Source organism: Phascolarctos cinereus, unplaced genomic scaffold, assembly GCF_003287225.1.
Source record: "Phascolarctos cinereus isolate Bilbo 61053 unplaced genomic scaffold, phaCin_HiC Scaffold_1;HRSCAF=81, whole genome shotgun sequence".
In the NCBI taxonomy this organism is placed as follows: Eukaryota; Metazoa; Chordata; class Mammalia; order Diprotodontia; family Phascolarctidae; genus Phascolarctos; species Phascolarctos cinereus.
In genome coordinates, this window is record NW_027555514.1 from 42,123,060 (window position 1) to 42,150,166 (window position 27,107).

The 27,107-nt window shown below is 38.3% G+C and overlaps 1 protein-coding gene across 1 annotated transcript in view; it reads right to left on the reverse strand.

Annotated features, from left to right (window-relative positions):
- SACM1L (SAC1 like phosphatidylinositide phosphatase) overlaps positions 1-27,107 on the reverse strand; it is a 54,213-nt gene that overhangs the window by 24,964 nt on the left and 2,142 nt on the right. Inside the window, exons 2-6 of the mRNA XM_020987328.2 lie at positions 10,395-10,492; positions 7,742-7,816; positions 6,235-6,362; positions 2,847-2,996; positions 2,007-2,066 (exon numbers count right to left, since the gene is read on the reverse strand). Coding sequence (XP_020842987.1) covers positions 2,007-2,066; positions 2,847-2,996; positions 6,235-6,362; positions 7,742-7,816; positions 10,395-10,492 — 511 coding nt within the window. The remainder of the gene's footprint in view (positions 1-2,006; positions 2,067-2,846; positions 2,997-6,234; positions 6,363-7,741; positions 7,817-10,394; positions 10,493-27,107) is intronic.

The following is a 27,107-nucleotide window of genomic DNA, read 5'->3' on the forward strand; positions in this document are numbered from 1 at the left end:
GTCCTAATTAACTGGGCTAACAATGTTAAAAACAGATTTAGAATAACTGGTTTTTCAACTACCTCAATCAAGTTTTGATCAGTAATAAATATTACTCAAAAACAATAGACCTAGGGCAGCTAGGTGGCACAGAGGATGGAGCACTGGCTCTGGTGTCAGTAGGACCTGAGTTCCACTGTGGCCTCAGACTCTTACTAGCTGTGTGATCCTGGGCAAATCACTTAACCCTGTCTGCCTCCCACCCCACCCCCCAAATAAAATAATATAAAAATAGCAGGCTTTGAGAGAGTGTAGAATGAATCAAAGTTAGCCACCAAGAAAAGAAGATTCCCTTTATGGTCACTGAGTTCTGTTTATCATTAAAATTCATCTACCTAAGTCCAACTGTGATGACTCAATATAGAACCGAAGTAACTCTGAATTCTGGCAAGCAAGCCAGTGCCATCTATAGCGCCATCTAGGAATGTGCCCAGCTAACAACAAGAACAATAGACATTTTACAGCAGATGCAGCACACTACAATGCGCAAAGTGTTATCTCATTTGAGAATACCCTTCATTCTGTGAGGCAGATGCAACTGGTATTTTCATTAAGAAGGCTGACCAGCAGCAGTATTTTTTAGTCACGGCAACTCATGAAAAATCTATCACTGACATTGAGGTGCTGGAATCAGCACAGACAGAGGATCTATTTATACCAACATAATCAATGATCTTATGAAGAACCATGAGTGCTAAGGTCCTATGCTCATCAATGGTATTTGTTACCAATGGAATGGACGATTTTTCTTAAAATTAGAAAAATAAAAAAATTAGACAAATGCCTCTGGATATAATAAATCAATCTTGAAACGTGTTTCCTAACTTCTATGAAGAAGGATACTGCTGTTTTGCATGGGACTGAGCATGGACAAGCATGGCAGTGGTTCCATTTGGCCAAGTCTCTTTCCTGACTATCTCAATATTTGCAAATTAGTTTTCCTTAGAAAATGTCAGCACCTAGGCAGCTACGCACATGGCAGCAAAGCTGTTACAAAACCCTTCTGACCATAACTTTCCATTTAACTGGTCAATTATCATGTGTACATTCCACTGTACAATTATAGAAGGATCAGTTGTGCTGACCAGTCAACGTGGACAGATCACAACCAATGGGTCTGATCAAGCTCTGGGAGGCGCAGTCTTGCTACATTTCCACTGCCAAGCGGATAAACACAGGTCATGTTCTGAAAAATGCAAAATTAAGCTCAACTGTTGCCAAAGGAGTTTATTCCAAAATTTATTTCAAAACGTATTTTAAAATTTTATTCTGCTATCTGCTGACACCCGCCAATTAGACAGGAATATAACCTCACACCCATAGGAGGCTTTGTATTTATAATTAAAGTTTCTGAATGAGCAGAGTTTGTTAAAACAATTAAATCTTCAGTTTAGAAAAATTAAGGCTAAGATGGGATATGCTGATTTTATAAGATTACATAAAGAATGTAAAAGGGTGGTTGTCTCTGGAAGAATGAATTATCTTCAAGATAAATCAAAGAAAATTTTACTTTCCACTTTGCAAAGTGGGAAATAAATTTAAAGAACTTGTTACATAGTACATTAAGGGTTTGAAAAGACTTTAGAGAAATTCATGGAATACTGATTATTAAAGGAAATTATGGATATTTGAGGTCAACTGCACAGAGAACAAGCATGCCTCAGGTCACTATCAAAGCAAAGAATACTCAGCGGAATGGGTCACTGGCTGGACTCAGTTTCCCTTTTCTTCTGCTCTTGCATCTGGATTCTATTGAGTTTACTGATACTGGAAAAAGTACAATTACCCACTTTTTCTTTTTCCAGTGATTACATGGCATATGCTTCTCATTACTTTTGAAGTCAAATTCTGCCAAATTTTAAGGTAGATCACGTTCTATATATTAGAAATGAGGGTGACAGACTTTATTTATTAACCACCTTAGAAATATGTTAGAATTATTAACAAATATCTCTAGCACTCATTACCTCCGGCTGAGCAGATAATTCTCTAAGAAGATGACCATTCCATACAAATCGCTGATCTGCCTATTAGAAGATAAAAGCAATAAAATGAAAAATTAATACTTGTTTAATAAAGAGGATGCCAAACTTTTACAATAATCTTATGGCACAATGGAAATTAGGGCTTTTAAGAAAAGTTAGTGTTAAAAACTTCTCCACAGTTAAAACTCTAAACTGCTTGGTTGCTCAAACAAATCCTAAAATTTACCCTAAATATCAGATAAAATTAGATAAAGAATAGTCTTTTTACAAAATGAAAGCAAATTCTATAACTGTTTTGGCTACATGTAATATAGACAGTTTTATGTATAATTTAAAATTCATATCAGTAGTACTGTTCCTAATTGGTAACAGGTATAATGTAATTACCGCATATTCTGACATCCAGAATTCTGAGTGGCAGTCGGAAGCCCTAAACAGACTAATTAGACAAAGAGTTCTAAATTACATTGCAAGTTTAACAAATTGCACTGCGAAATGACAGGCTTAAACTACTTCAAAGGTAAAGGCAGGAGGTAGGAGGAAAGAGCCCTATTATGTAAAGTCATTATGTAAATATAATTATGTAGGCATTACAAATGAAAAATTGGAAGTGGTATTTCTAGATTTAACTCTGAGGAGGTTAAGGGATACATTACTGGTTACTCTGCTTCAATTTTGTGAAAATAAAAATACTGAGAAGGGTTCTCTTCTAAATGGCTACCTTATATGCATTATAAACCTAGATTTCCAATCATCCTCACCTTAACTGTACAAAATAAATTGATCATGACAGAAAGGACTGCTATTCAACAAGAAACTTACCCTTTCCAACAGACTCATTTCTTGAAATTCTGGACTGGTGTTGGACAACCGTTGTAAAGTATGTGTTAGATCATATGTTGTTGAAAAGTAAAAGCCATCCATGCTCAAGACGTGGTTTATCATCGAAAGGAAGGTCTTGTTGTCCTGTAACTAGAGACAGGGATGAATAACATGAGATGGTAAAGGGTTCTCACTATGTCTAAAGAAGAATGTTTCAGGAGGAGGAATCTTTAAACAAATTTTTATTTTAAGACCCTTGGCCTACAAGGGAATCAATATTTTTGTGGGATTAAATTACAGAATGGGAGTGTGCCAAAAAAAAAAAAAGGGAGAGGCAGAAGATAGAGGAAAACAAGTGATATAGTGGGAAATAAGTGATTACAGTAATCAAATGAAAGGTTAGCAATGAAGGAACAAGAACTGCTGTGGCGTCTCAGGTGGAAGAGAGTCTACAAGAGAACAAGCGAGGAGGCAAACAGAGGGACTGAGATAGGGGAAAGAAAGGGAAATCTTGTTTCAGTAGTGAGACAGGGTACTCTGATGAAGAGAGAGATCCTACAAATGAAGATGGGGACCTTACAATGCGTATAACCTACAGATATCTGTTAGTTAGAAAGGACACTCATGCACTTCAGAAAAGGCGGCATCAGAGCTCCTAGGGGCAACTGATACCCAGAAGAATGAGAGGACATAGACCCAGAGAGCAGATTGCATGGCAAATGGGGAAGGGTGGAGGGGAGGAAGGAGAGAATTACCATGGACAGGGCAAAGGTTAATAATGATCTGTACAATCAGGAACAAAGAAAAATTCCTACCACGGGACAATGTCCTCTTTATCACCTTCAGGAATTGCTATTTTTAAGGGTAAAGCACAACAGAAAAGAAGGTGAGGTGGGGGAATGAACACAGAAACTATAAGAAGAAACCCAAAACAGGTTTCCATGAAGAACATGGGGAGTTAAGGAAAGACTAAGTAAGTATAAGGGCCATGAGTCAAAGAAAAAACAATCTAGAGTAGATAAAAAGGTAAGATAAATAATGAAATGAACAAGGATAAATCCTTTTTAGAAAAAAGTATGGAAAAGTAAATTAAAAAACAAATGAGCAAAACAACTTGAAGGGGAGGAGGAGAAGAGAGATTTTACTTGATTACTTAAGTGAGAAGGGAAAAGAAGTGAAGAATCAAATAACTAGATGAAAGGAAGAAAGACAAAGGAACCAATAAGTAAAACTCCAAAACAATCTAGATAAGGAAGGGAGAAGATGTTGAAGAAGAAGGGAAGAGAGCCTGGGGGACAAGGTTGCCTTAAAGTAGATTAAGCTAAAATAACGGAAGAGACATAAAGTATTGTGCTTACAGAGGAAGAGGAGGGAAAAAAATCCTAATTCAGGTGGAAAAAAAGAGTATTAGAGTCACTTGGAGGAAAATATAAACCTAACTCTCACAATGTGAATGGATTAAATATAATCAAACCCAAAAAAGTGACAGATTGGAGAAGAAAACAAAACACCACTGTTTGCTGCTTAAAAGAAATACATGAAAAAAGCAAGACATACACACATAAGGGGCCAGAATAAAATTGACTACACATCAGATGAATCCAGAAAGCAGGAGTTGGAATCATGCTATCAGGCAGAGAAAAAACAAACATTCACAGCATAAAAAGAGAAAGACAAGGTGTACAAAATGCATCGTTCCTTTTCTTTTTCCATATGCTTCGGCTAGTCATCTAGCTGGAACTTACTACAATATGTGGTCTGAGACATGAATCTAAATCTAGCTCCTGCCAAACTGCTAATGTTTTTTGCCAAGCACATCTGTTAAATAATGCAACTTTTCTCCAGTTTTTATTTTCTATAACTTTTCAAACATTATTTTTTTGGGGTATGCATTTGGTTGGATTTCTGATATACTTATTCTATTGACATACTTTCCTATTTTTTGCCCAATACAAGACAGTTTTAATAATAACCTCTTTTGAAAGATTAAGTTTTAAAGTCAGAGTGTAACATCACCTTAACCTGCCCTCCCATCCCCCCATCTTCCCTCTGAGAGTCTTGTCTATTTGTTTTTCCATAGCAATTTTATTATAATTTTATCTAATTCTACAAAGAAACTCCTTGGTATTTGAACTGGCATTATATTAAATGTCAGTTAATTTGAGAAGCGTTGCTGTTTTTACTATATTAATCTGACCTATCTACAAACACTGAATGACTTCCTAAGCACTCTGCTCTTTATTTCAGTCACTATATCTGGTAAAATATTATTGCCTTATGATGTTTCATTTAAGATAATTAATATGCTGATAGTATATCTGGGAGCCTTATACTTTTCTAAATGACATATCAAAAATCAAAAGGCACCTAGATTTTAATTATCACCCTGGTTATGGCATAACCTCATAAATTTGTATGTCAAAAAAGAAACTATCATGTAATTTTTTTGAGAATAATGGAAATTAAGCACTATTAAGCAGTCTTTTTTTGGTCGTTCTTTTAAAATGTGCTTCTTCATGAAAGTCTCCTCCTTCAGGCACCATCCCCCAATAAGGCTGTGAGCTCCTCGAGGGAGGGAGATGGGCCTGATTTTCTAACTAACCCCAGCACTCATCACTGAGCTTTGCATATAGTGAGCATATAATAAATGCTCTTTCATTCTTTCAAGTCCTAAATTTACCACATACATAAGATACCCGAGACTAATATTTAAAATATGAAAATAAAAAGGTCTTAAGGCCCAATGATGAAAGTCTAATGAAGGAAAAAGTTTTTCTAACAGTAACTGACTTCATGACAACACCTGCCTGGGCTGTGATTAAGTCACACTGCTGTCTTACTCATTCTTAAACTTCAGTTATTTAGAGACAGCCAAAAGTAAGATTATTTAGAAGTAAACCAAAGCTATCTTCAATTTATCCTATATTTTCACTGTCATTGAAATAGTACTGATTTTCTTTTAAAACGCTAAAAGAAGTTTGAAAATTTATCATATAAAAACTAAGGTTTTTTGGGAGTAACTCTTCTTTTAAAAAAGAAAAACTAAAAACAAGAAAAAGCCCTGTAATCTTAGTTCAAACAAAATGTGATTTACCTTAAAGTAGTAGTAAGACCACAGATATTATATAAGATTAAATCTGGGATGAAGATCAGTAAGCAAATACACAAGATCGTGTTATCCTTTACGGTTAAATGAATGTAAAACAAACGTATGGCACAAAAGTAACACAATATAATTCATCTCTTAAAAATACCCAAAGGCCAAATAGTTTAAATTTAACTTTAGGGAATGCTTGATTAAAATGTCTCAGAAGTTGCTTCTCACTGCTCTTCTTCCTTCCCCAGCCTTTAAAAAGAGAGAAAGTTTTTTTTAGTAATGGGCTCTTACCTGAATATCAGTCAAGTGTAGCATAGTCTTCTTATAGGAAAGGATATCAAAATCTGTTGCTTTCCATATTACATGATTGAAAAATTCGCCTATTTTTTTCTTTTTGGTAATTACAATGAGATAACTACCTATAAAAGCAAAGACACACGAGCTATTAAAAAAAAAGCAATTTCAAAGCAGATAATAACAGTCTAATTTTTCTTTAAAAAAAAAAGATTAGAAATAAAAGCCATACTAAAACATCCTGGGACTTGTATGTTTATGAACATGTGAGAGACAGTATAGTAGAGTGAATGGGGCAGAGATGGTCCCCTACAGTTGTTGGATACTGGGTGAGTCACCTCCCCGCCAACGATGATGTGGCCCCAGTAAATTCTCTAAGTTACAGATGAGGTATCACCTGTTCTGCATTGACAGTTTCCTAATCAGTTCTGTATCCTGATGAAATACTGGGTCAAGCACCCCTCTCCCCAAAAAACAACAGCTCCAAAACATGAACTATCCATTTCGTTCATTTCAATGCCAAATGAAAGATCATGGTCCCTCTGAAAAGACAGCACAGTATGGAGGAACCTGAGCAGACTGCTGTCCGGAAAGGAGAGACAAGGCAACAGATCCTGTCCTCCGTCCCGGCACCGAGTACGAACGGCTACTCAGTTCACAGAGTCTGTTGCCCAGGGCTCATGGGTTTGTTTGGGAACAAGGCTTGAGACATGAGAAGAATCCATGACTCCATTATGACAATCCAATGCCCATGGAGCAAGAGAGGCAACAGTCTGTCTGCCCTCCCATGGAGCCTGTCCTACAAAGCCTTCAAAACAATGGGCACAAGTGTCTGAGCTTGTGACAATGCTGTTCGTCACTGGCTAGGAGAGAGATTTTCCACGTGAGCAAGGTACAAGTTCAGGTGGAATGGAAAATCTGGGTGCAGGGAAGGAGGGTTTGATCTTCTCTTTCAACAGGGAGATACATTATTGCCTGTCTGGAACGGGCTAAAAAGTAAATCCAAGTTACCAAGACTAACTAGGAAAGGGATATGAGGGTGCAACAGCCCCAAGGGTAAACATGAAAACTGTAGCAAGTTACAAAGATGGGACAGACAGAGTTGGTAAAGCCCCTATGTCCTCTAATCAAATTCTTACTCTCTGTACCCATTCCACTAGTATAACTTAAAAAAACTTTTAAATTGAGAAAAAAAAACACTTGGGATTCACTAAGAATTTAAAGTTGACAGCCCAGGGATTCCAAAAATCCCAGTTCAAATTAAAATTCCAAAGAGAATGTTTTAAAGTATAGCCTTCGGCTGACAAATAAGGCATGAATCTTACGTATGGTATGACTTTCAGACATCAGCCTCAAAGTACAATGATCACAAATTGCTAATCTAATATAGTAAATTACTACCCAAGACCCATAAAAAAATGCAGCATTAACTATTACCTTATAATCTACTAGGAGCAACTTCTATCAATCCTCTTACTTGTACAATCCAGCTAATTTTTCTTACCTGCTACCAGTCGGATTGTGCCCAAGATACCAAATATTGTCCTTGTAACAGCTGATGGAGGAACATCTTTCTTCACTAAATAGAAGGAGAAGAATCAATCAACACGCATTTATTCAGCATTCACTCTGTTAAATGCTGCGATTACAAAGAAAGATAAACCAAAGTAAAGGCAGAGGACACTTCTCTCTACTCCTTTCAGAATAGTGGGAAGTTCAGTGTGTGGAACGCTGCAAATATTTTCAGATTGTTTTAATATCTGGATTGGTTTTCCTGATTTTTTTTCCTTCTCTTCCTCTTTTTCTTTTAAAAAATTCTTTGTTATATGGGATGGCTCTCAGAGAAGAAAGCAAAGGAATACAGGGAAATAGTAAGGCAATATAAAAACTAAAGAGATCAATAAAATTTTTTTTTAAAAAAAGGCAAAAACAGTCCCTGACCTTAAGAAGTTTATACATAAAAAGACAGGCAACCACATACCACATACAAAGTAGATGGAAGATCATTTTGGAGGGAAAGACCCTAGCAGCTGGTGGAAGTGGGAAAAGCCTCCTGTAGGTGGAATCTGAGCTGCATCTTGAAGGATGCACTTCTGAGAAGTGGAAGTAGAGAAGAAAAGGATTCCAAGCATGGGAAGTAGTCGGTGCAAAGCCATGGAGAGGCGAGACAGAGTGCAGGTGGAAGGGAATAACATTTAAGAAAACTGACAAGGTCAGAAGGGGCCAAACTGTATCAAAGGGACTCATTTTTGATCTTCAAGATGACAGGAATCACTAGAGTTTTTACTCAGTAAAGGAGGGAGAGCTATGGTGAAGCCTGTGCTTTAGGAAAACTACTCTGACTGATTGAGGAGTGAGAATGAGGAGGTCATCAAAAGACAATACCTAAACATTTGGAATTCAGATTTAGTTTGGTTTCAAATTAGTTTAATTAAATCATCATCATTAAATTAAAATGGCTCCCATTCTGGTCAGCTACCAAAGGAAAGTTAATTCTGCCAGCCTAAAAGAAAGTGCCAACCATAAGAATTCTTCAGTTATCCTTCAACAATTAGTGGGCCACTTCCATGCCAGGTTTATTCATCAGCTTTGACAAAAACTTAAGCGCTACTCAGCAGCAACTGGAAAAATACACAGGAGTGAGGCCACATCTTAATCCCACTATGCAAATGTAGTACCTATACAGGACAGACCTGCCTGGGCTTAAAATTAACCCTAGATTCTTATCAGAACCCAAGTCCTGGGCACAGGATTATGTAGGTTCAAAAAGAAAGTCCCCACCATAGGCATGCAGGAAAATCACAGAGTGAGGCCTGCTTTTTCCTATGACACTCCATTATTTTCAGTTCTGGGCGCACTTTAAGTTTGAGAGTGTCTATCAGATGACAAGGGCTGTTCTAAAAGGCCTCATGACTTTCCACCCAAGGGGGGAAGCTGCAAATGGGGAGATTTAAGTTTGATAATAAAGTAAAAGTTTCCAGACAACTAATGTTATCTAAAACTAGAACGGGATGCCGTGGAAGACTCTGGGTTGCCTCTCACCAGAGGTCTCCACCAAGCATAAGCTGTACGACCACATGTGGGATATTCTGTTGGGGGGTTCTGGGTTCAGAGACATTTTGGACTAGTTGGTGTCCCTTCCACCTATGAGACTGTGATAATAAAAAATTGTGGTCAACAACAAACGTTTCCATCTGTTGACAGTCTACCTAATGTGAGAAGGGATTCTGGAAGAAAATTTTAAGTGCTAATGACATTGTTTTTACATTAGCTATAAAATTATGTGCAACACCTGTATCATGTGTAGCAATTTCTCAATGTGGAAAAACTTAATTTCCTCTATTTTTTCCTGAGATTCTCCTGAGTCCTATTATCCTGAGGATACTCCACCCAGACCTCCTGTAGTAGCACATAGGTTCCATTAATACATCCAAAGGTGCTCAGAGGCCCAATTAGCTTGGAAAGCACCATTTAAATATTTCATTCCTGTGTACAGATTTAAGTCTTGCACCTCTAACAGTTTGATACAGAATCCTCTTTTTGTATTCTGCTCTCTGTACGGAAATGCTTTTTTTAATGTCTAAGTTCATAATAATTTTTTAAATTGTTAATCTACCAATAAAACATTTACTACATTTAACACCCAGAAAAGAAAAGCAAGTTCATCTCTTAGATACAAGACTGAAATATGCACAGAGAAGCAAACTCAACTACACAACATTGTGGCTACCTCAGTATGGCATTCCAGTTAGAATGAGAGTAATTTTCATTTACTAACCTTATCATCAGTGGTCCTATGTAATCAAAAAAGTGTTCGAACAAACAAAAACATACTAAAATCCTATCAACTAATACCCTATAAATTACACTGGAGGAATGATAATTAATTATAATAATCTTCCTCATATAAACACAGAAATAATTATATTTTCAAATGATCAACTCAATAAAAAGGGACAACCTGAAATTCTTCTCAACAGTATTTTTTCTTTTAGATACTATACTAAAAGTAAGTAAGGTACTAACACATATATAAGTCTACACGGAGAACCGTGATAAGGCACCTTCTGAAAGCCATCCCCACCCAATTCAAAGCTATTTGGGATTTTCCTGACTGTAACATTTTACGCAGCCTCCCCTCCCCACCTTCTGCACACCTGTGAGGGTCACCTCTGTGGAGACTCGGTCAATGGCAAGCACATCGTCCACTCGATCGTCACAAGGCTCTATGTAGAATTTTTCTGGGGTCACGTGCCTGAGGAGAAATTTGAAGACCACAAGGAAAAGGAATTAATTTTTAAGTGTTTTAAGTTCTTTCCCACCACTTCAGCAGTTAATAAGAGCTTCTTCATTCATGATTCCATTTTCCCATTGTCCCAACAAATGAAGTACAATTTGCTGCAGCTTTCTTTCACTTATTTAAAACAATCAGAAAGTACCAAGGTTTTAATCATCCCCTGAAAAGGTCCTGATTTACTTCACACCTGAGCCCCTTAATGTCCAACCTGATTTAGTACCAGAACCATTAGTAGAAAAGTTTTAATAGAATACTTCCTTTATTAAAAGGTCATGATTTTTTTTAAGCATCAAACGAAATTAGCTGAATATAGGATCCATTTCCTCAGGTAACTCAAGTCAACTCAATCTTGCTGTTGTTCAGCTGTTTTCAGTCATGTCCGACTCTTTGTGACCCATATGGGCTTTTCTTGGCAGAGATACTGCAGTAGTGTGCCATTTCCTTCTCCAGCTCATTTTACAGATGAGGAAACTAAGGCAAACAGGGTTCAGTGATTTGCCTAGGGTCACACAGCTACTAAGCATCTGAGATTATATTTGAACTCAGACAGATAAGTCTTCTTGACTCCAGGCCAGGTACTCTATCTACTGCACCACCTAGCTGCTACCCATATGACCCTGGGCAAGTCAATTAACCCTGTTTGCCTCAGTTTCCTCATCTGTAAAATGAACTGGAGAAGAAAATGGAAAACCATTTACTAAAGTGGTTTTCTTTGCCAAAAAGATCCCAAATAAGGTCAGGAAGATCTGGACACAACTAAACAAGCACAACTCAATCTACTAGCATGCGAACTGTAATGTCATACATGGGAGAATGCTAGGTGTCCTTGAATTGTGTCAGACACCGTGTGAAGAACCAAAAAGAACAACTGGAGTGAGTCCCTGCTCAGATGGTGATTTACATACAGCCGGGGGTTTCCATGGAGGCCTGAGGGCCACATGCTGACTGAGAAAGCCACAAATTGACATTATTTATGTTGTATTGTATTTTTATTTATTTTGTTAAACATTTCCCAATTGCATTTTAATTTGATTGCTGCAGTACTCAAGAGTTTTGTTAGCCCCCTGCAGGCAGGTGAGTCTGATACCTCTGATTTACAGTCTAGGCCAGCTAAGACATCTGCACAAATCAATGTAATGTAGTACAATATTAAAGGGGCACCGATAAGACACACATACACACACACATACATATATATGGTAGCATGAGGCAATAACACAAATAACACTGCCTCCAAAAGCTCACAAAGAACACACAGAAAAAAACAGGAGAAAGTTTGGGAAGGACATAATGTCTCCAGACCTAGCATGGTTGCAACTGCTTTCACTTTCTAAAGCACATTTGATATGAGACTTTGACCCCGCCCCCCCAACATCAAAATAACTTACAAATTTCAAAACACCTGCAATGGGACCAGATACAGCAAACATCTTGCTTTATTACTCTAGGAAAAACAATATGGGGGAGGGGAGGGGGAAGAAGAGCTCTCAGACTGCAATCTGTACTTTGCTGCATAGCACTATATAATTCGCACAGCGAAGGGGTTTAAGTGGCCCCAATTTGCTGTGTGAATCAATGTTTTGTTTTGTACACATTTGTACACTTATCCACCTACAATTCCCTGAGAACACAGACTACCTTTTTTTATCTTTGAGCCCCAACAGCTAGAGTAGTATCTTGCATACAATACAGGTGCTCAATAAAATGTTTGTTCAAAGAAAATAAATGAAACAAACAAAACAAAAACCCTCTGAACACACTGCAAAGTTACTGGGATGTTAAAGTCCCTCTCATTTTCCCCAGTGTAAGCAGCTTACATAAGAGCCCTCCGCTCTGGCTCCCATCCACCTTTGCAGCCACATTCTGGACAAACTGTAGCACGACCAGAGCGATTCTTTCATTCTGGACACTCATTTTCTCCCTCTCGCACTCACCTAAGCTGTCCCATATCTGAAATGTAATCCCACACAGGTGTGCCTTTAAGGGTCCTTATCTTCCTTCTCAAGTGATACGGCTTCTACCTCCCAAGTTAAGTTTTCCCCATGCCCTATATCCATTCTCAAACTGCCTTGAACTTACTTTTCTGTGCACATGTGCGTCCTTCTAGCAAAATATAAACTCTTTAAGGAGAGGGATTATTTCTTTTTTTTTCTTTGTATCTCTAGCTCTTATAATAACACCCAGTGCACAGGTTTTAGTGAGCATATGATAAATAGAAAAACAAAAACAAGCTACACATGTTTTGTACCAAAAAACACTGCTGCTTTCAGTCAACAAGAATTACCAGTTAAAAATGGCTAATATTTATCCAGCACCTATTTTATGTGAAGTGCTTTACAAATATTATCTCATTTGATTCTCAAAACAACCCTGCTTGGTAGGTATTGATATTATTCCCATTTTACAGATGGGGGAAATAAGGCAAATAGAGGTTAAGTGACTTGTCCAGGGTCACACAATTAGGAAGCACTCAGGTCTTCCAGACTCCAGGCCCAGCCTTCTATCCACTGGCCACCAGGCTGCTCAATTGTAATGGTCTAAGGCGAAAAAGATTTGCATATAAGAGTCAGGTAACCAAGGTTCTAGTCTCTCACTCTATAATTCACTACCGTGTGACCTTGAGGCCCAACTGATTAATCTCTGACCCCCAGCTTCCACATCTACAAAAATAGGAATAAAAATTCTTATTTACTTCATAGAGTTCTTATGAGGATTAATGAGAAAATAGTTGTAAAAGTGCTTTACAAATCACGAAGGGCTAGGCAAGTACGATGTATTTTTACTGTTATTAATAAAATTATACCCTTTATTTCACACATTGGAAATTAAGTCACCAATGTATGTGAAAATATCTACTGGAGGAACTAGAAAGAAGTTATTTAATTCAAGAGAGAACGTGAAGGGGCAGCTAGGTGGTGCAGTGGATACAGCACTAGCCCTGGAGTCAGAAGGATCTAAGTTCAAATCTGACCTCCGACACTTAACACTTACTAGCTGTGTGATCCTGGGCAAGTCACTTAACCCTGACTGCTTAAAAAGAAAAGGAAAAAAAAAGAAAGCAAAAGAGAACATGGTCTTGGAACTCTAATTATCAGTTTAAAAATGCAATTAGATATTTCAAAATTTTTCTGCACTTGTACGTTCTCAAGCTGGTTTCAACTAATCTCTCAGAGTCTCAGACAACTCAAAGACTTCTCAGTAGAGGATATTCCCACTGATAAAATTCCTTTTAACATAAAATAATTCTTCAGAACAAATAAAACTTTATTTAATATCATCTTCCCTTATAAAACACACAAGCATCTCTTAGAAATATTTTTTATAATTTTATAAAAACTCAGTCAAAATTCAATTGCATAACCATTTATTATTAAGTTCCTTCTGTGTTACTAAATGAGACCCACAAACATCACCCAAGCATTAAGCTTGTGCCAGGCACTGGAGATACAATCCCTATTCAAAGGGACCCACGAATGGGAGACAAGTACATATAAAAACATATACAGCATAAACATAAAATGAATAAATGCAAATATTCACAAGCTTAACATAAAGGAAGGCACTAGCAGTTAGAAAGGCTTCACGCAGAAGACCTCGGCTGAGTTGAGCTTAAAGGAAGTTAAATTCTGTCTTACAGGAAGAATGGGATGGGATGCATCCCACTGCAGAGTTAAGAAGGGAGGGCACAGCATGCACGTGGAACAGACAGCGTGAGACACGGAGACCACAGTGAGGAACAAAGAGAGAGCCGTCTGGTGAGATCACAGTGTGTGGGAAAGAGTGCAATGTCTCGTGACACAGGAAAGGTAGGTTGGGTCCAGATTGTGAAGGGTGCTCAAAACTGAACTGGAATGCCTAAATGAGATTCATAATCACTCCAGAGTTTACCCTTACTACCCACAGAGGAAAAGCTGAATGAATAAAGAATGCCTACTGCCTGGACTATGACATGCAGTTGGGTCAGTACATGTGTCTCAGCATGACGCGATGGACAGCAAGCTGGGTGCAGAACGGAGCAGGAGGGAGCACAGCTTGGACTGCCTCTGTGAAACTGCACAATGCTTGTAAAGACCCCAAATTTATCCCATCTTTTAACACCCATATTCCACCAGTGATGTTTGATGGCTAGGAGTCACGTGGCACACTCTATGTCTCCCAAGAACACGAGTTGAGGGTCAACCCCAAAGCCAAAGAGGCTCATGGCGGGGATGAGCAGAGCAGAAATACCAAAAATAAGGACTTATGCAGACATGGTTACAAAGGAAGTCCTCAGAGAAATAAATGGCCGAAAAAAGAGAGGGGCAGGTACAAAGCAAGAAAAAGAGACTAGACAGAGCACATAATAAGACTTACTGTGTTTTAGGCGTGGAAAGCCCTTATTTACCCATGTCTTCACACTGTGTCAAGAAGACAATGGACAATACGCAGTATGGTCAAAACACATGGTTAATAAGAATGAATAGATTTCCTTCACGACTTACCTGGAAAGATGTAAGAAAATATTATAGCTCATTATAAAAAAGCATAAAACGCTTTAATGCTAAAGACAATATTAGCATATCATCAGGTATGTAGAAAGAGTCTCAAATGTGGAATTATACACATACTTTTTTACCATAACATTTATCCTGAATAACCTGCAAATTCAGATAACTGAACTTTAGATAGAATCAAAGATTTGGAATATTAAAATTCCATTGAAAGAATGTTACTCTTTCTCTCTCTCACACATACACATAAAAATAATCTGATGAATCACTTATGAATTCTTATGAATCACTTCTGTACAAATAACTATAATCTGATGAGATTCTTATGGACCACAATGAATCCTTCTTTTAACTAGTATGAACAGGGAAATTAATTTTTCAGATAAATGAAGTATGCCTCTAAATGCCAAAACATTTAATAGTTTTTGATGGAAATGTCTCTAAATATTTTATGTTCTTGCCTTCTTCAACTACATACACAGAACACATTACTAGCCTGTTCTTGAATCCCCTTTTCGAACAGCCATGATTGTACTACGCCGTATAAGGCAGTACCCTCAGAGGCAGCTGATGACTGCCAGGCTTTGTGAGTTTTCTACTTCCTTCCACTAGCGTTAGTTAGTACTTTACACTGCTGTAGGTGGACACTGATGGCTCTCATAGGCCACTTTATTTTGCACATGATGCTAAGCCAATAAACTGACTGAGGAGCACAGTTACCAATTAACTAAACAAGGATGCAGGCTCCACGATGCCTCCTGGGCCTTTGTCCTTTACTTGAGGTTCTTTGTTGTGCTCCTGATGGAAGGACAGAGTTCAACACGGTACGGTGCTGTGCTCCTGTTATCCTTTGCAAAGATTCTTCAAAATAACCAGAAATCAATTTTCTAATATACTTTTGGATAAAGACTACCACAAAGGACGCTCAGTATAGCGACTGAAGCAGGACACTGTCTCCTTTCAGAAGTTTGAACTCTACTAGCAGCTTACATGTAAGAGCATCTAAGCTCTTAACTTAATATGTTATCGGCATCTGAAGTCAATTAACTGGAAACTATGTTTTCTTATAAAGACAAGCATTAGATTACTTAGCATAATTGCTGCATTCCAAAATTCACCTATAAAGTAAATTTCTGAAAGAAAGGTAAATCCTACATTTTAACTTATTTTCATTATAAATAAAAATCACACAGGTTTATGTTTCCATAGTGGGGAAAAATCCCCTAACAAACGTGTTCTGGCAAAGTCTCCCCCCAGAAACAATGTGTTTTCTTCTTGCAGCTGAAGCCTGCACCTCCAACTTGATGTAGGTAACATTCTCCTGCCTGCAGATCTCTTCCTAGGTATTGGCCACCCTCTAATTCCTTTCTCTTTCCCTCTGTCAGATAATAGGAATTATTCTTATCCCGCAGGACCTCCAGGTCTGTGGTCACAGCAATCTATTGCCTCTTTCTCTCACGCACAATACTTGTAAATGTCTAGCAGAACTAGGATATTCATTACGCTTTCCTCACAGATGTGAGGTAGATTCTTTCTCTCCATTCTAGAAAAGCACACTGGTTGGCTGCCCCTATAAATTCTGCTTGGTAGCCTGGAATCATGGAATTTGCCTAGCTGGCTTTACAAAAGCCATCTGATACCTGTCTCAGATCAAGTCATAGTAGGAAATTTAAGGGGAATATATTTATTACAGAAGGAAAGACAGTCAAGAAGTCCCAAGTATAAAGGTTAGTTGAGAAAATCCCTATTAGTGGGCTTTTCATAAATTTTCTTTGCCTCAATTTTAATTTGACTTAAAATAAGCTCACTTACTATAAAAGGCTTACCAATCTTTTAAACAATTTGTAAAAAAGTAATGGTCATTAAATGCTATGTTAAAGGGTGATTTAATATTATGTATGGCAAAAGGAAAACATGGACAGGATTGAATAGAATGAGAAAGTCATGGAGGAAATATCCATGCTAATGACATCACAGATACATCCAGGCAGGGAGTACCAAGAATGAACTAAGAAAGTATTATACCCACACTCTATGAAAATTAGCATTTCATATGATTCTGCTGTGTAGGACAAGCTCTCTTTACTATACCCCACTGACACCCCCCCAATATAAAAATGATTGAATTTTATAATTGCTGCACCAGAAACATTTTGTTGAGGGTTTGTAAATCATTAATTTAAAGACATTAATTAATTTAAACCTAATATTCAACACTGCATTTATGCATGACCTATACCAATATATTTGCCACGCTATTACCTGTTCTTCATTTACTAAAACGGCCCAAATAGTCCCCCATGGGAGGCTGAAATACCAGTCCTAGTATGCTGATGAATCTGGCTGATCCAGCCACACTCTGCTCCTGAATTCCTCCTTATGAGGCCGTCTAAGGTGAGAAGTGCCAGTGAAGGGAGGAACTTCATGTAGATCTGTGTCATTATTTGTTATGTTTTTAATAAATGTTTTTCCAAACTACCTCCATCAATACTTTATGACTTCTTTCTTCTATAGGATGAATTTTCACTTTATAAGAAGACAATTCAAACACTTTCTATCCTGAATATTAAGAATATCTCACCAAAAAAGAATTGTCAATATGATGTGAAGACAATTTAAAAAACTGTTATCAAATGAAACCTATATTGTTCTAATATATAAAGCACAGAAGACATTGAATAAATGTCTTGATGGAGAGAATAAAGCTTACTTAATCTTAGTCTATACAGTTCAGATGATCATAACTATGACTATAGAATTTTACAATCAGCTACAATTCTTAAGAAGTTCACTCTTTTGCTTTTCAGCTGCAAAACAAACGGTCTTTGGCACCATCTTCCTATTCTTGTTCTTGTTTTTAGTGATGCAAGAGTATGAACACTTGTATTGAGAACATAAGCATCATGGTTTCATAGCTCCCTCTGCGCATTTTAGAGACTCTTCTGGCAGAATTCTGAGATGCTCAGGTAATATAAGAAAAGAGAATAAATGGAGGCCATGGTCATGGGCTGGAATGGGAAGGTGATGGGCTGGAAACCTCTACCTTAAGGGCCATACTGGTTTGAACTTGATTTCAAAGCAGCAGGTTTCCTACCCACAGAGCCAGGGTTAGCACTACCAGGCAAATACCTCAAAGGAGGCCAAAGACAGAAGGGGAAATCACATTTGAACTCAACAAAATATTTACAGCAACAGTTTTTGTAGTAACAAAGAACTGAAGGAAAGCGGTAGTGGTGTTCAAGTGTTTTCAGTTGTGTCCAACTCTCTGTGATCTCATCTGGGGTTTTCTTGGCAAAGGTACTAGAGTGGTCTGCCCTCTCTTTCTCCAGCTCCTTTTCCAGTAGCTTGCCCAGGGTCACACAGCGAGCAAGTGTCTGTGGCCATCAGGGAGATAAGTATTCCTGACTCTAGGCCCAGCGCTCTGCACCATGGCACCACCTCGCTGCCCAGGAAAAGTGGGTATTCATCAACTGGAGACTGGCTCAACAAACTATAACTGAATACTGCTGCACTGAGAGAGAAAAAAACAAAACCAAATGTGCAGGATTCAAAAAAATCTGAGAAGACCTGTATGATGCAGTGCAGAACCAAGTAAGCAGAACTGCAGAACAATGTAGACAATGACCATAATATTTAAACAAGAAAAGTACAACAAAAGGCCTCAGAACTCTGGCCAGCAGGTGACACTGGTGTCACTAAGTGCCTCTTAGCGCTTCAGGGAGAGGTGGTGGCCTAGGGAGGCTGTCATTCTCAGGCATGGCCAAGGCTGCTTAGCTGCTTCTTTGCTGCATGGACGGGTTCTGCTGGGGAGCAGGAAAGAGGCAGTGGAAGTGAAATAAGGATAAAAGCTCTTAAAAGCTTACAGAAAGGGCAATGAATAACCAGGAGTGATGGTCTGAAATCAGTCGCATCTAAATTTCAGAATAGAGAAATAAGGACTTTATTAAGGGCTTAGTAGGTTTAAGGAGTATGGGGTATAAGCTGGGGCACACGGGGTGCTCAGAAGGACCAGTACCTCTGGTGTGAGGGTATGCCAAGCCCTTTTCAGGGCTCTTTATCCACCTTTGGTGTCCACCTTTCACCCAATTCTCATCTGAGGCTCCAAGAAGCTGTAGCATATGCACATCCGGTAAACTGTCTAAGCAGACAGGCTAACCCAGGTTGAGAGCAGCCAACAGGCCTCAAAAACCCATCGATAAGTTAGCGGGTATCAACCCCAAGAATGTGCTGTGGAGCTCTTAGAGCTCGGTCAGAGATCACAGAGGACAAGGCCATTTACTGCATCCTGCACCATCACCAGCGGTCTTGACTTCTGTCCTGCCACTGGACCTCAAGACTCCGGGAGAAAGAGTGAGGTTGACAACTCTGTGTAACTCTCCCTCCCTTAAATCCAATTTCATGCACAAGTCAAGACACCACTGTCACGTCACTGGTCCTGTTCAAACAAAGGACAAACAATAACTAGGTGATGGTCTGTATTAAATATAAGATCACAGATCTAGGAAGGCACCTTATCAACCTCTTCATTTTACTGAGGAAACAGAAGTTAAGCAATTTGCCCAAGGTCACACAGGTACGTGAGGGCTGAAAAACAAAATCCAACCATCTCATTCTAAATGCCTTATTTTTCCTTTCCACCACACTACCTCCAGGCAAACAGTCCAACTCTCTCTCTCTCTCTCTCTCTCTCTTTTTCTCCCTCTTAATTCTTTGCCTCCATTTCCTTTCCCTGCTTTCCTCCTACTGTCCTTCCCCCAAAATATAATGAAATAGAATACATGCTAGCCTTTTACTTTATTTTATGTCTCCTATTCTTAATTTTAAAAACAAATATAATGACCAGGATACCCATAGCAACACATACTTCTTCATATTAATATTTTTACACTTATGATAAATTTCCCCAACTAGACTCACTGAAAGATGGGATTCAAATAATGCTACTCAAATTTTTGTTGACTTTTTTCTTTTTTTTTTACTTAGATACATAGATTTTTAAAATTTTTTTAATTTTTTAATTTTTTTTTCCATATGCTTTTGAGTTGAAAATTTTTTCTCCCTTTTTCTCCCCTCCCTACCCTCCCCAAGATGGCGCACAATCTGACTTTTTTTTTCTAAGAAAACATTTGAATTAAGTTGCTTCTTGTAGATGGCTTTGGATAGCTCCTCCAACCCCCAATACTATTCTATTTTTTAAAGGAAGGTCTCAATCTAGTTTTGTTTTTGAGAGTCACTATTCCTCAGATGTGGGGGATGGGGGAAGAATTATAGGGAACGATAAAAATCTTTTCACTGAAGACAACAGTTTAAAACAAGACTTAAAGACTTTAAAACAAAGTTGTCTGGTAGTTCGGGCAATGGGGGAAAAAATGGAGTCATATTTCTTAATCTGATCAGAAAAGCTATCAAATTTTATATTACTATTTTATGTGTTCTTCCATAAAACATGAGTTAACATGACATCAAATCCCAGCTATAGTTTGTGGACTCATGCATTATTCTCATTTTAGAGGCTGAAGACTTAAAAGGTACAAGACATATATACAAAACTATTTAGTCAACAGGATGCTGAGCTGCATTCTCAATGTCCCATGCAACTTTCTAGAATAATTTCCTTTCATATTATAATAATAAAGTCTTTTGAGAAGTGGGGGGAATGAAACATTCTATATACCTTCAGTATAGCTGATGTATTAGTTGGTTTTGTTAAACTTTTTTTTCCTTAAAAAAAATCTTTATTACAAGAAAAGACCTCCTGGATAGGGGAGGTGGAAGGATACACCTAGAAATTAAAGTGATATAGAGAAATAAAGGCATCAGTTAAAAATGCATAAAAATCCTTTATAATATACCATCACATCTCCGTAAGATGTTATCAATACCCTAATTTTTTCATAAATATCAACACAAAAAGATGCCATCAAAGAAAATTGTATCAAGTCACCAAAAAGCTCATGACAGTAACAGCTCACCCGATTTTTCTCCTTGCCTGACCTAAGCAAGTCACCAAGAGAGCTAGTGTATCCAACTCAATGAGGGTTTACAACAGATCTTCTGAGAATTTTTTATTTCCTTTTATTAGAATTTTATTATTTGAGGCTCAGGGTTGTTTCTCCTGGATTTATGGCTGACTAAAGCCTGTCTCCTGTTAATAGTAACCTCACTTGGCTAAAATCTGACTCATGGAATGATAGTAATAAGGGAAGACTTTTTAATGTTTCTGAAATAAGAAAGAAAAAAGAAAGGAAGAAGGACTATGGAATCTACAACCTCTCAAGAAGAGGGTGAAGCTACTTTATTTACGGAAGGATCCCCCTGGCTCTGACCCTTTGGTTATCTTTGTAGCATGTAAATTGCTCTTTCTGTCAGTTCATTATGAATTCTTTAAATGTACAGATTTTTGCAAACTCAGTGTTTAAATCTGTAACTTCGTTTGTTAATAACTAAACAGGTCCAGCTCAGTTTGTTTAACTTTAATGACTTTTGAAAAAGTATAAATTTGTAATTCTGTCTGACTAGGCCTGTGTGACCTTTATGGTCTAAATGGCCATAAAGATTGCTATATGTGAAAAATGATTTCTCTGTCTGACATGACTTTTCTCTATAAAAACTTTTCCCAAACTCCAATATTGATTCAGGATTATCTTTCTGAGTTCTTAACTTGTGCTTAAGCATAATAAAGCCTAGGTTTTTACCTCTGGAACTTCTTCACTGTGATAAGAGTTATTTGAAAGCAGTTACCTATTACATGAATTCACTGGTAAATATTTTTCCCATATCAGGTTGAAGAAAACAATGGCATTAGTTACCCTTAAGAGAATGTCATGATATTTCTTTCAAGAAAGGATTCAAAAACTTATTCAGAATTCTAGTTTCTAGAAGCAGCTAGGTGGTGCAGTGGATAGAGCACTGGCCCTAGAGTCAGGGGGACCTGAGTTCAAATCTCACTTCAGACACATAACACTAAGCTGTTTGACCCTGGGAAAGTCCCTTAACCCCACTGCCTAGCCAAAAAAGAAAATCCAAAAACATAATTTTAGTTTCTATTGAGGAATTTTTATTATGAATTTATTTGAAAATACTATAAAGTCACTTATATGTTCAGTTGTTTAAGTCATGTCCAACTCTTTATGACTACATTTGGTGTTTTCTTGGCACTAGAGTGGTTCATTTTCTTCTCCAGCTCATTTGACAGATGAGAAAACTGAGGCAAACAGGGTTAAGTGACTTACCCAGGGTCACACAGCTAGTGTCTGAGGCTGCATTTGAACTCAGGTCTTTCCAACTTCAGGCCAGGTGCTCTATCCACTGTACCACCTAGCTTGCCCTTCACTTACATGATTAACAACTTTCCTACACTGATCTTTAGAAGAGCAGTTTGAATGAATATTTATTAAGTGTTTACTACATACAAAACACTGTGTTAAACACTGGGGATATAAACAGAAGTATAAGACAGTCCCTGCTCTCAAGAGGCTCCCATTCTAATGAGGAAGACAACACACAGAAGGTTTAAGCTTCAAGTCAGAGGGAAAGGTCCAATGGTCCCTGAGGGGCAGGAGCAAAGCAGATGTCAATGACCTCTCTTTAATGTAATTTCCACTGATAAGATCACAACACCTTCTGACACTGAACCACTGACAGCACCAAGAACGTTCTTTTCTGGGTCTCCAGCAGCTGTGGCTGCAGCACCTGAAGAAGCAGTTGCCAGGCAGCATCTTCACGCGGGCTGCTTCACAGGATGACGGCTGGAGGCACTGGGCTGGCAGCATTGTTATTCTAAAGGCTCTTGGGCCTTGGGTGCCAGGGATGCCTCCATCAGGGAGAGACTGGGTCCTAGTGGTGGTAGTGGTGTTTTGACCTGCTTGGCACATGCTGCTTCCTTTTCCTTCCTCCAGGTGCCCTACCAGGCTCACCTGCCTGCCCTGCGGGTGGCAGCTGCTGAAGATCATTGGTCCTTTCTCTGTGCGGAGCGACTACCTCTGATTTTCTTCAAACGGCACTAAAGATTAAACTATTTTATTTTATTCTGCGGTTGAGGGTCATTGTCCAGAAATGGTCAAAAAATGGTAAGGAATACAAAAAGTTAGATTATGGTAATTTTGGAGTATTACAAAGAAATGAAAATATTTTACTGCCCAATAACAGATGTAATAATTCTGGCCCATTCTGCAAGAGTGTTCAAGTTGTTCCATGATAGCAAACAAATTTCCAGCCCTTCATTTTACAGATGAGGAAACTGAGGCCCAGAGAAATGACTTACTCAAAAGATACAATTAAAATAGGGTCAGAATTCGAATCCGGACCTTCTTGTTCCAAATCCAACTCTTTTTGCACTACACCATGTTGCCCCCCTTTTAGCTGCTAACTGAGAAAATCCTTGAGAAAAGTCATCTATTTCATTTCCAAACAAACTTTGAGCATTATTTTTATGTAGGACATGCTTCTCATAATTGGTAATAGCATCAAACTCCAAATAGATATTTTCTGCTGTGTACTTATATTCACATTTATTTCAGGCAGCCCCGTGACAACTGCCCTCTTCACAATTCAGCAAAGCCATGAGGATTCTGTATATCACTCATTACCTCTATCTAGTCTATATCTTACACTTTTATGCAAGTCACAGGAAAAAAACTTAATGAGAAAGCCTTACATGAAGAGTTGAATAAATGTCTCAATTGTTAATTCTATATAATAAATGATCATATGAAAAAATGCTTCAAACTACTAATAAGAAAAGTGCCAATGCCATTATCACAGAAATTTCCCCCCAAACTCATTAAATTGGCCTAGAGGATAAAAGCCAGAAATAGTTAGTGTAAGAGGGTCTGCAGGAAGAAGATAATCTCTGGCTGTGAAATTTGTGAGTATGAGAAAAGTTACTAAAGTGGTCATACCCTTTGACTTAAAAATCTCACTACTAGATAGATATCTCAAGAAGTCAAAGACAGAAAGGTTGTAAAATATTCATCACAGCACTATTTGTGGTAGCAAACAAATTGGGACACACAGCTTGGGGAGTGACCAAACAAAATGCAGAATATGTAAGGAATAGGGTATTCCTGCATCTTAAATAATAAATAAGAGGAATTCAGAGAAAAATGAGGAAATCTAATCTAATTCTGAGGGAAAGTAGAATCAGGAGAATAAAACATACAATGACTACAATAATGTAAAAACAATTCTAAAGGTACCAGATCTTGGTGCCAAAGTCTAGATGACAAAACTCATCCTTCCTTTATCTAAGAAGTGAGGGGTGTGGAAAGGCATATATACAGTCAGGTGAAATCACTGGGTCAACTGCTTTTCCTTAACAGTTTTATTTTGTTACAAGGGGATGTCCCACAGAGAGTGATGCTCAGGACACAGGAGCTGTTGGTGCTGCTCCTTCCACAGGTCAGCCTTGACAGCACTGGGGAAGGGGAAGGAGAAGGGAAGTCCCTCGTGGTTCCAGGGGCTGATTGTGCTGGTCCTTTCTACTAGTCTCACATACATGCCAAAATGAATGATGTTACTGGTGCAGTAATCAGCTCAGAATCAACGTGGGATGATAAAGACAAGGCCTCTTGGATGAGTCTAGGCTTTAAAAGATGGGAAGGATTTGAATAGAACAGTGAAAGACAGTCCTTGTTCAACAAAATGACCTGAGCAAAGGTGGGTAGTCCAGAATGAATACATCACATTGGAGGCACAATGAAGAGACTAGTCTGGCTACAGAGGCAGGAAGGTGATGAGGCAAGATTAGTGAGAAGTAGCACTGCATAGCAGAGAGAAAGACGAGAGCTGGCCTTGCCTCTGGTGACCTACTGGGTGACCCAAACCTCTTCAGAGTTCCAGGCAACTCACCATACCTGTAAGTGGCAGAGAAGACACGGAAACTCCTTACCAGTCGGTCAGTAAACATTAATTAATTGTCCCAGTGCACCAGGCACTCTGCTAAGCAACGGAGATCCTTACACTGATAAAATCAGAGATTCAAGTTTTAAAGAGTTAAGGTAAGGTAGAATAAGGTAGATTGTGGAGAACTCTTAGTGCTAGGCTCATAATTTCGAGTTTTCATTGATGTACAGTGAAGCCATTCAAAGATTCATAAAGGGAAATAAAAAGATAAAAAAGCAGTGAATGTGATGAGAAAGCCAGAGAAAATGAAAGATTAGAAGACCAGTCAGAAAGCCACCGCATAGAGAAGAGACAATGAAGAGGAAGACAGTTTTAAAAATCATCATAAAGATGACTGACCAGAAAACAGGGAAGGGAGTACATTGTGGAATGGAGAGAGAACTGGGCTAAAAAATTCAGGAGACTTAGATCTGAGTCCTGGCCCAGCTCTACCACTGACTACCTAGCTGCATGAGTTTGATCAAATTACTTCAATCTCTGGGCCTCAATTTCCTCATCTGTAAATATGGGCAGGTAGGTAGCATCATACTGCATAGAGCGCTGGGAAGACTCATCTTCTTGAGTTTAAATCTGGCCTCAGACACTTACTAGCTGTGTGGCCCTGGGCAAGTCACTTCACCCTGCTTGCCTCAGTTTCCACAAAAATGAGCTGGAGAAGAACATGGCAAACCCCTCCAGTATCTTTCCCGAAGAAAAACCCCGAAAGGCATCATGAAGGGTCAGACAGAAATGAACAAGAACCACAAAAACGCAAGGAGTGGATGAGACTAACTTTGAGGTCCATTTTAGCTCTTTTTTAAAAAGAACAGCCATGAAGATTCAAGATTAGAAAAGGATACGTCAGTGGTGCCAATGACAGAAATAAGAAAGCTGGTATGGAGAGAGAGCTGGTTTAAGAAAGAAGGTAAATTCAGTTTGAGTATTATGTTTATTGTTATTATCATTATTATAGCAAGTAGTTCAACGGTGCTTTTTGGGGTTTTTTTGGTTTGTTTTTTGTTTTAATGGGGTTAAGTGACTTGCCCAGAGTCACACAGCTACTGAGTGTTATGTGCCTGAGGTCTAATTTGAACTCAGGTCCTCCTGACTCCAAGTCTGGGGCGCTATCCACCGCGCCACTTAGCTGACCCTCAACGGTGCTTTTTAAGATGGCAAAGGGTCTGACTATTCCATCTGACATGCAGAGACCTCTCAGTTCATTGATCATTTTAAGAGAAGTTCTTTAAGAAAAAGCTCCCACAGGAAATGCTTCCTATAGTCTTTTTAGCAATACAGTTATAGGATGAATTTATAAGTAAACAACATTTCTGTGAGCAGAATGTTACTCAAAGTGTTAACCAACTCAATAATTAAACAAAACCCATAGTGCTGGTTTACAAAATAAGACAAAAATTATCCTTTAAATGATCTACTCTGTAAATTCAGATTTTTAGATACAGGTCTATCCTTAATATAAACTCTTATACGCATAAACATTTATTTTGCAAACCACCATGTTTATGCTCCAGTTCCACTGGCTATTTCTGGTTCAGAGGCCAGCTTTAAGGGAAGATTAATGCCGTACTTCCAGAGACTCTGAAAGAAGGCATTATGGGCAAAGTGAAAAAAAGCAGAAGACCTGATGATCAAAATGACTTGATGAAAGAAAAACTTCTCCATAAAGTAAACACAGTACAGCAGTTAAGGGGGTGGAGGGGGATTAGGGAGAATACAGTAACCTATTAAGCAAACAAAAATTAAATTTAGAAAGAAGTTCAATTGATAAAACAGATAAACCAGACAATGACTTTTATTGAGTATGGGGAAGAGCATTTATGGTCTGCTCTGACAAAAAAAACAAAAACAAACAACAATGGCCAAAACAACAGCTTCTACTACTTAAGGACCAAATGCCCTTACCCTTTTTACTCCTTTTCCTGATGCCAAACATTTAAATTCTATATGAGACTTATTGAAAACAACTACATTTCACAGTCCCTCCATCCTCTTTAAATCAATGCCACTCAACGATGATTTAAGTGGAATCTGTAATTTAGTGCTGAGTTTTATGAGGGAAAAAGCTTCCAGGAGGTTTAAATACTTTTGAGAGGTGGTATTAGATGACATTCAGTCTCTTATCCCTCAGTAACTTATCCCTCATCCAAAACAATGACCACATTTCCTGCCTGCAAAGTCCTAAT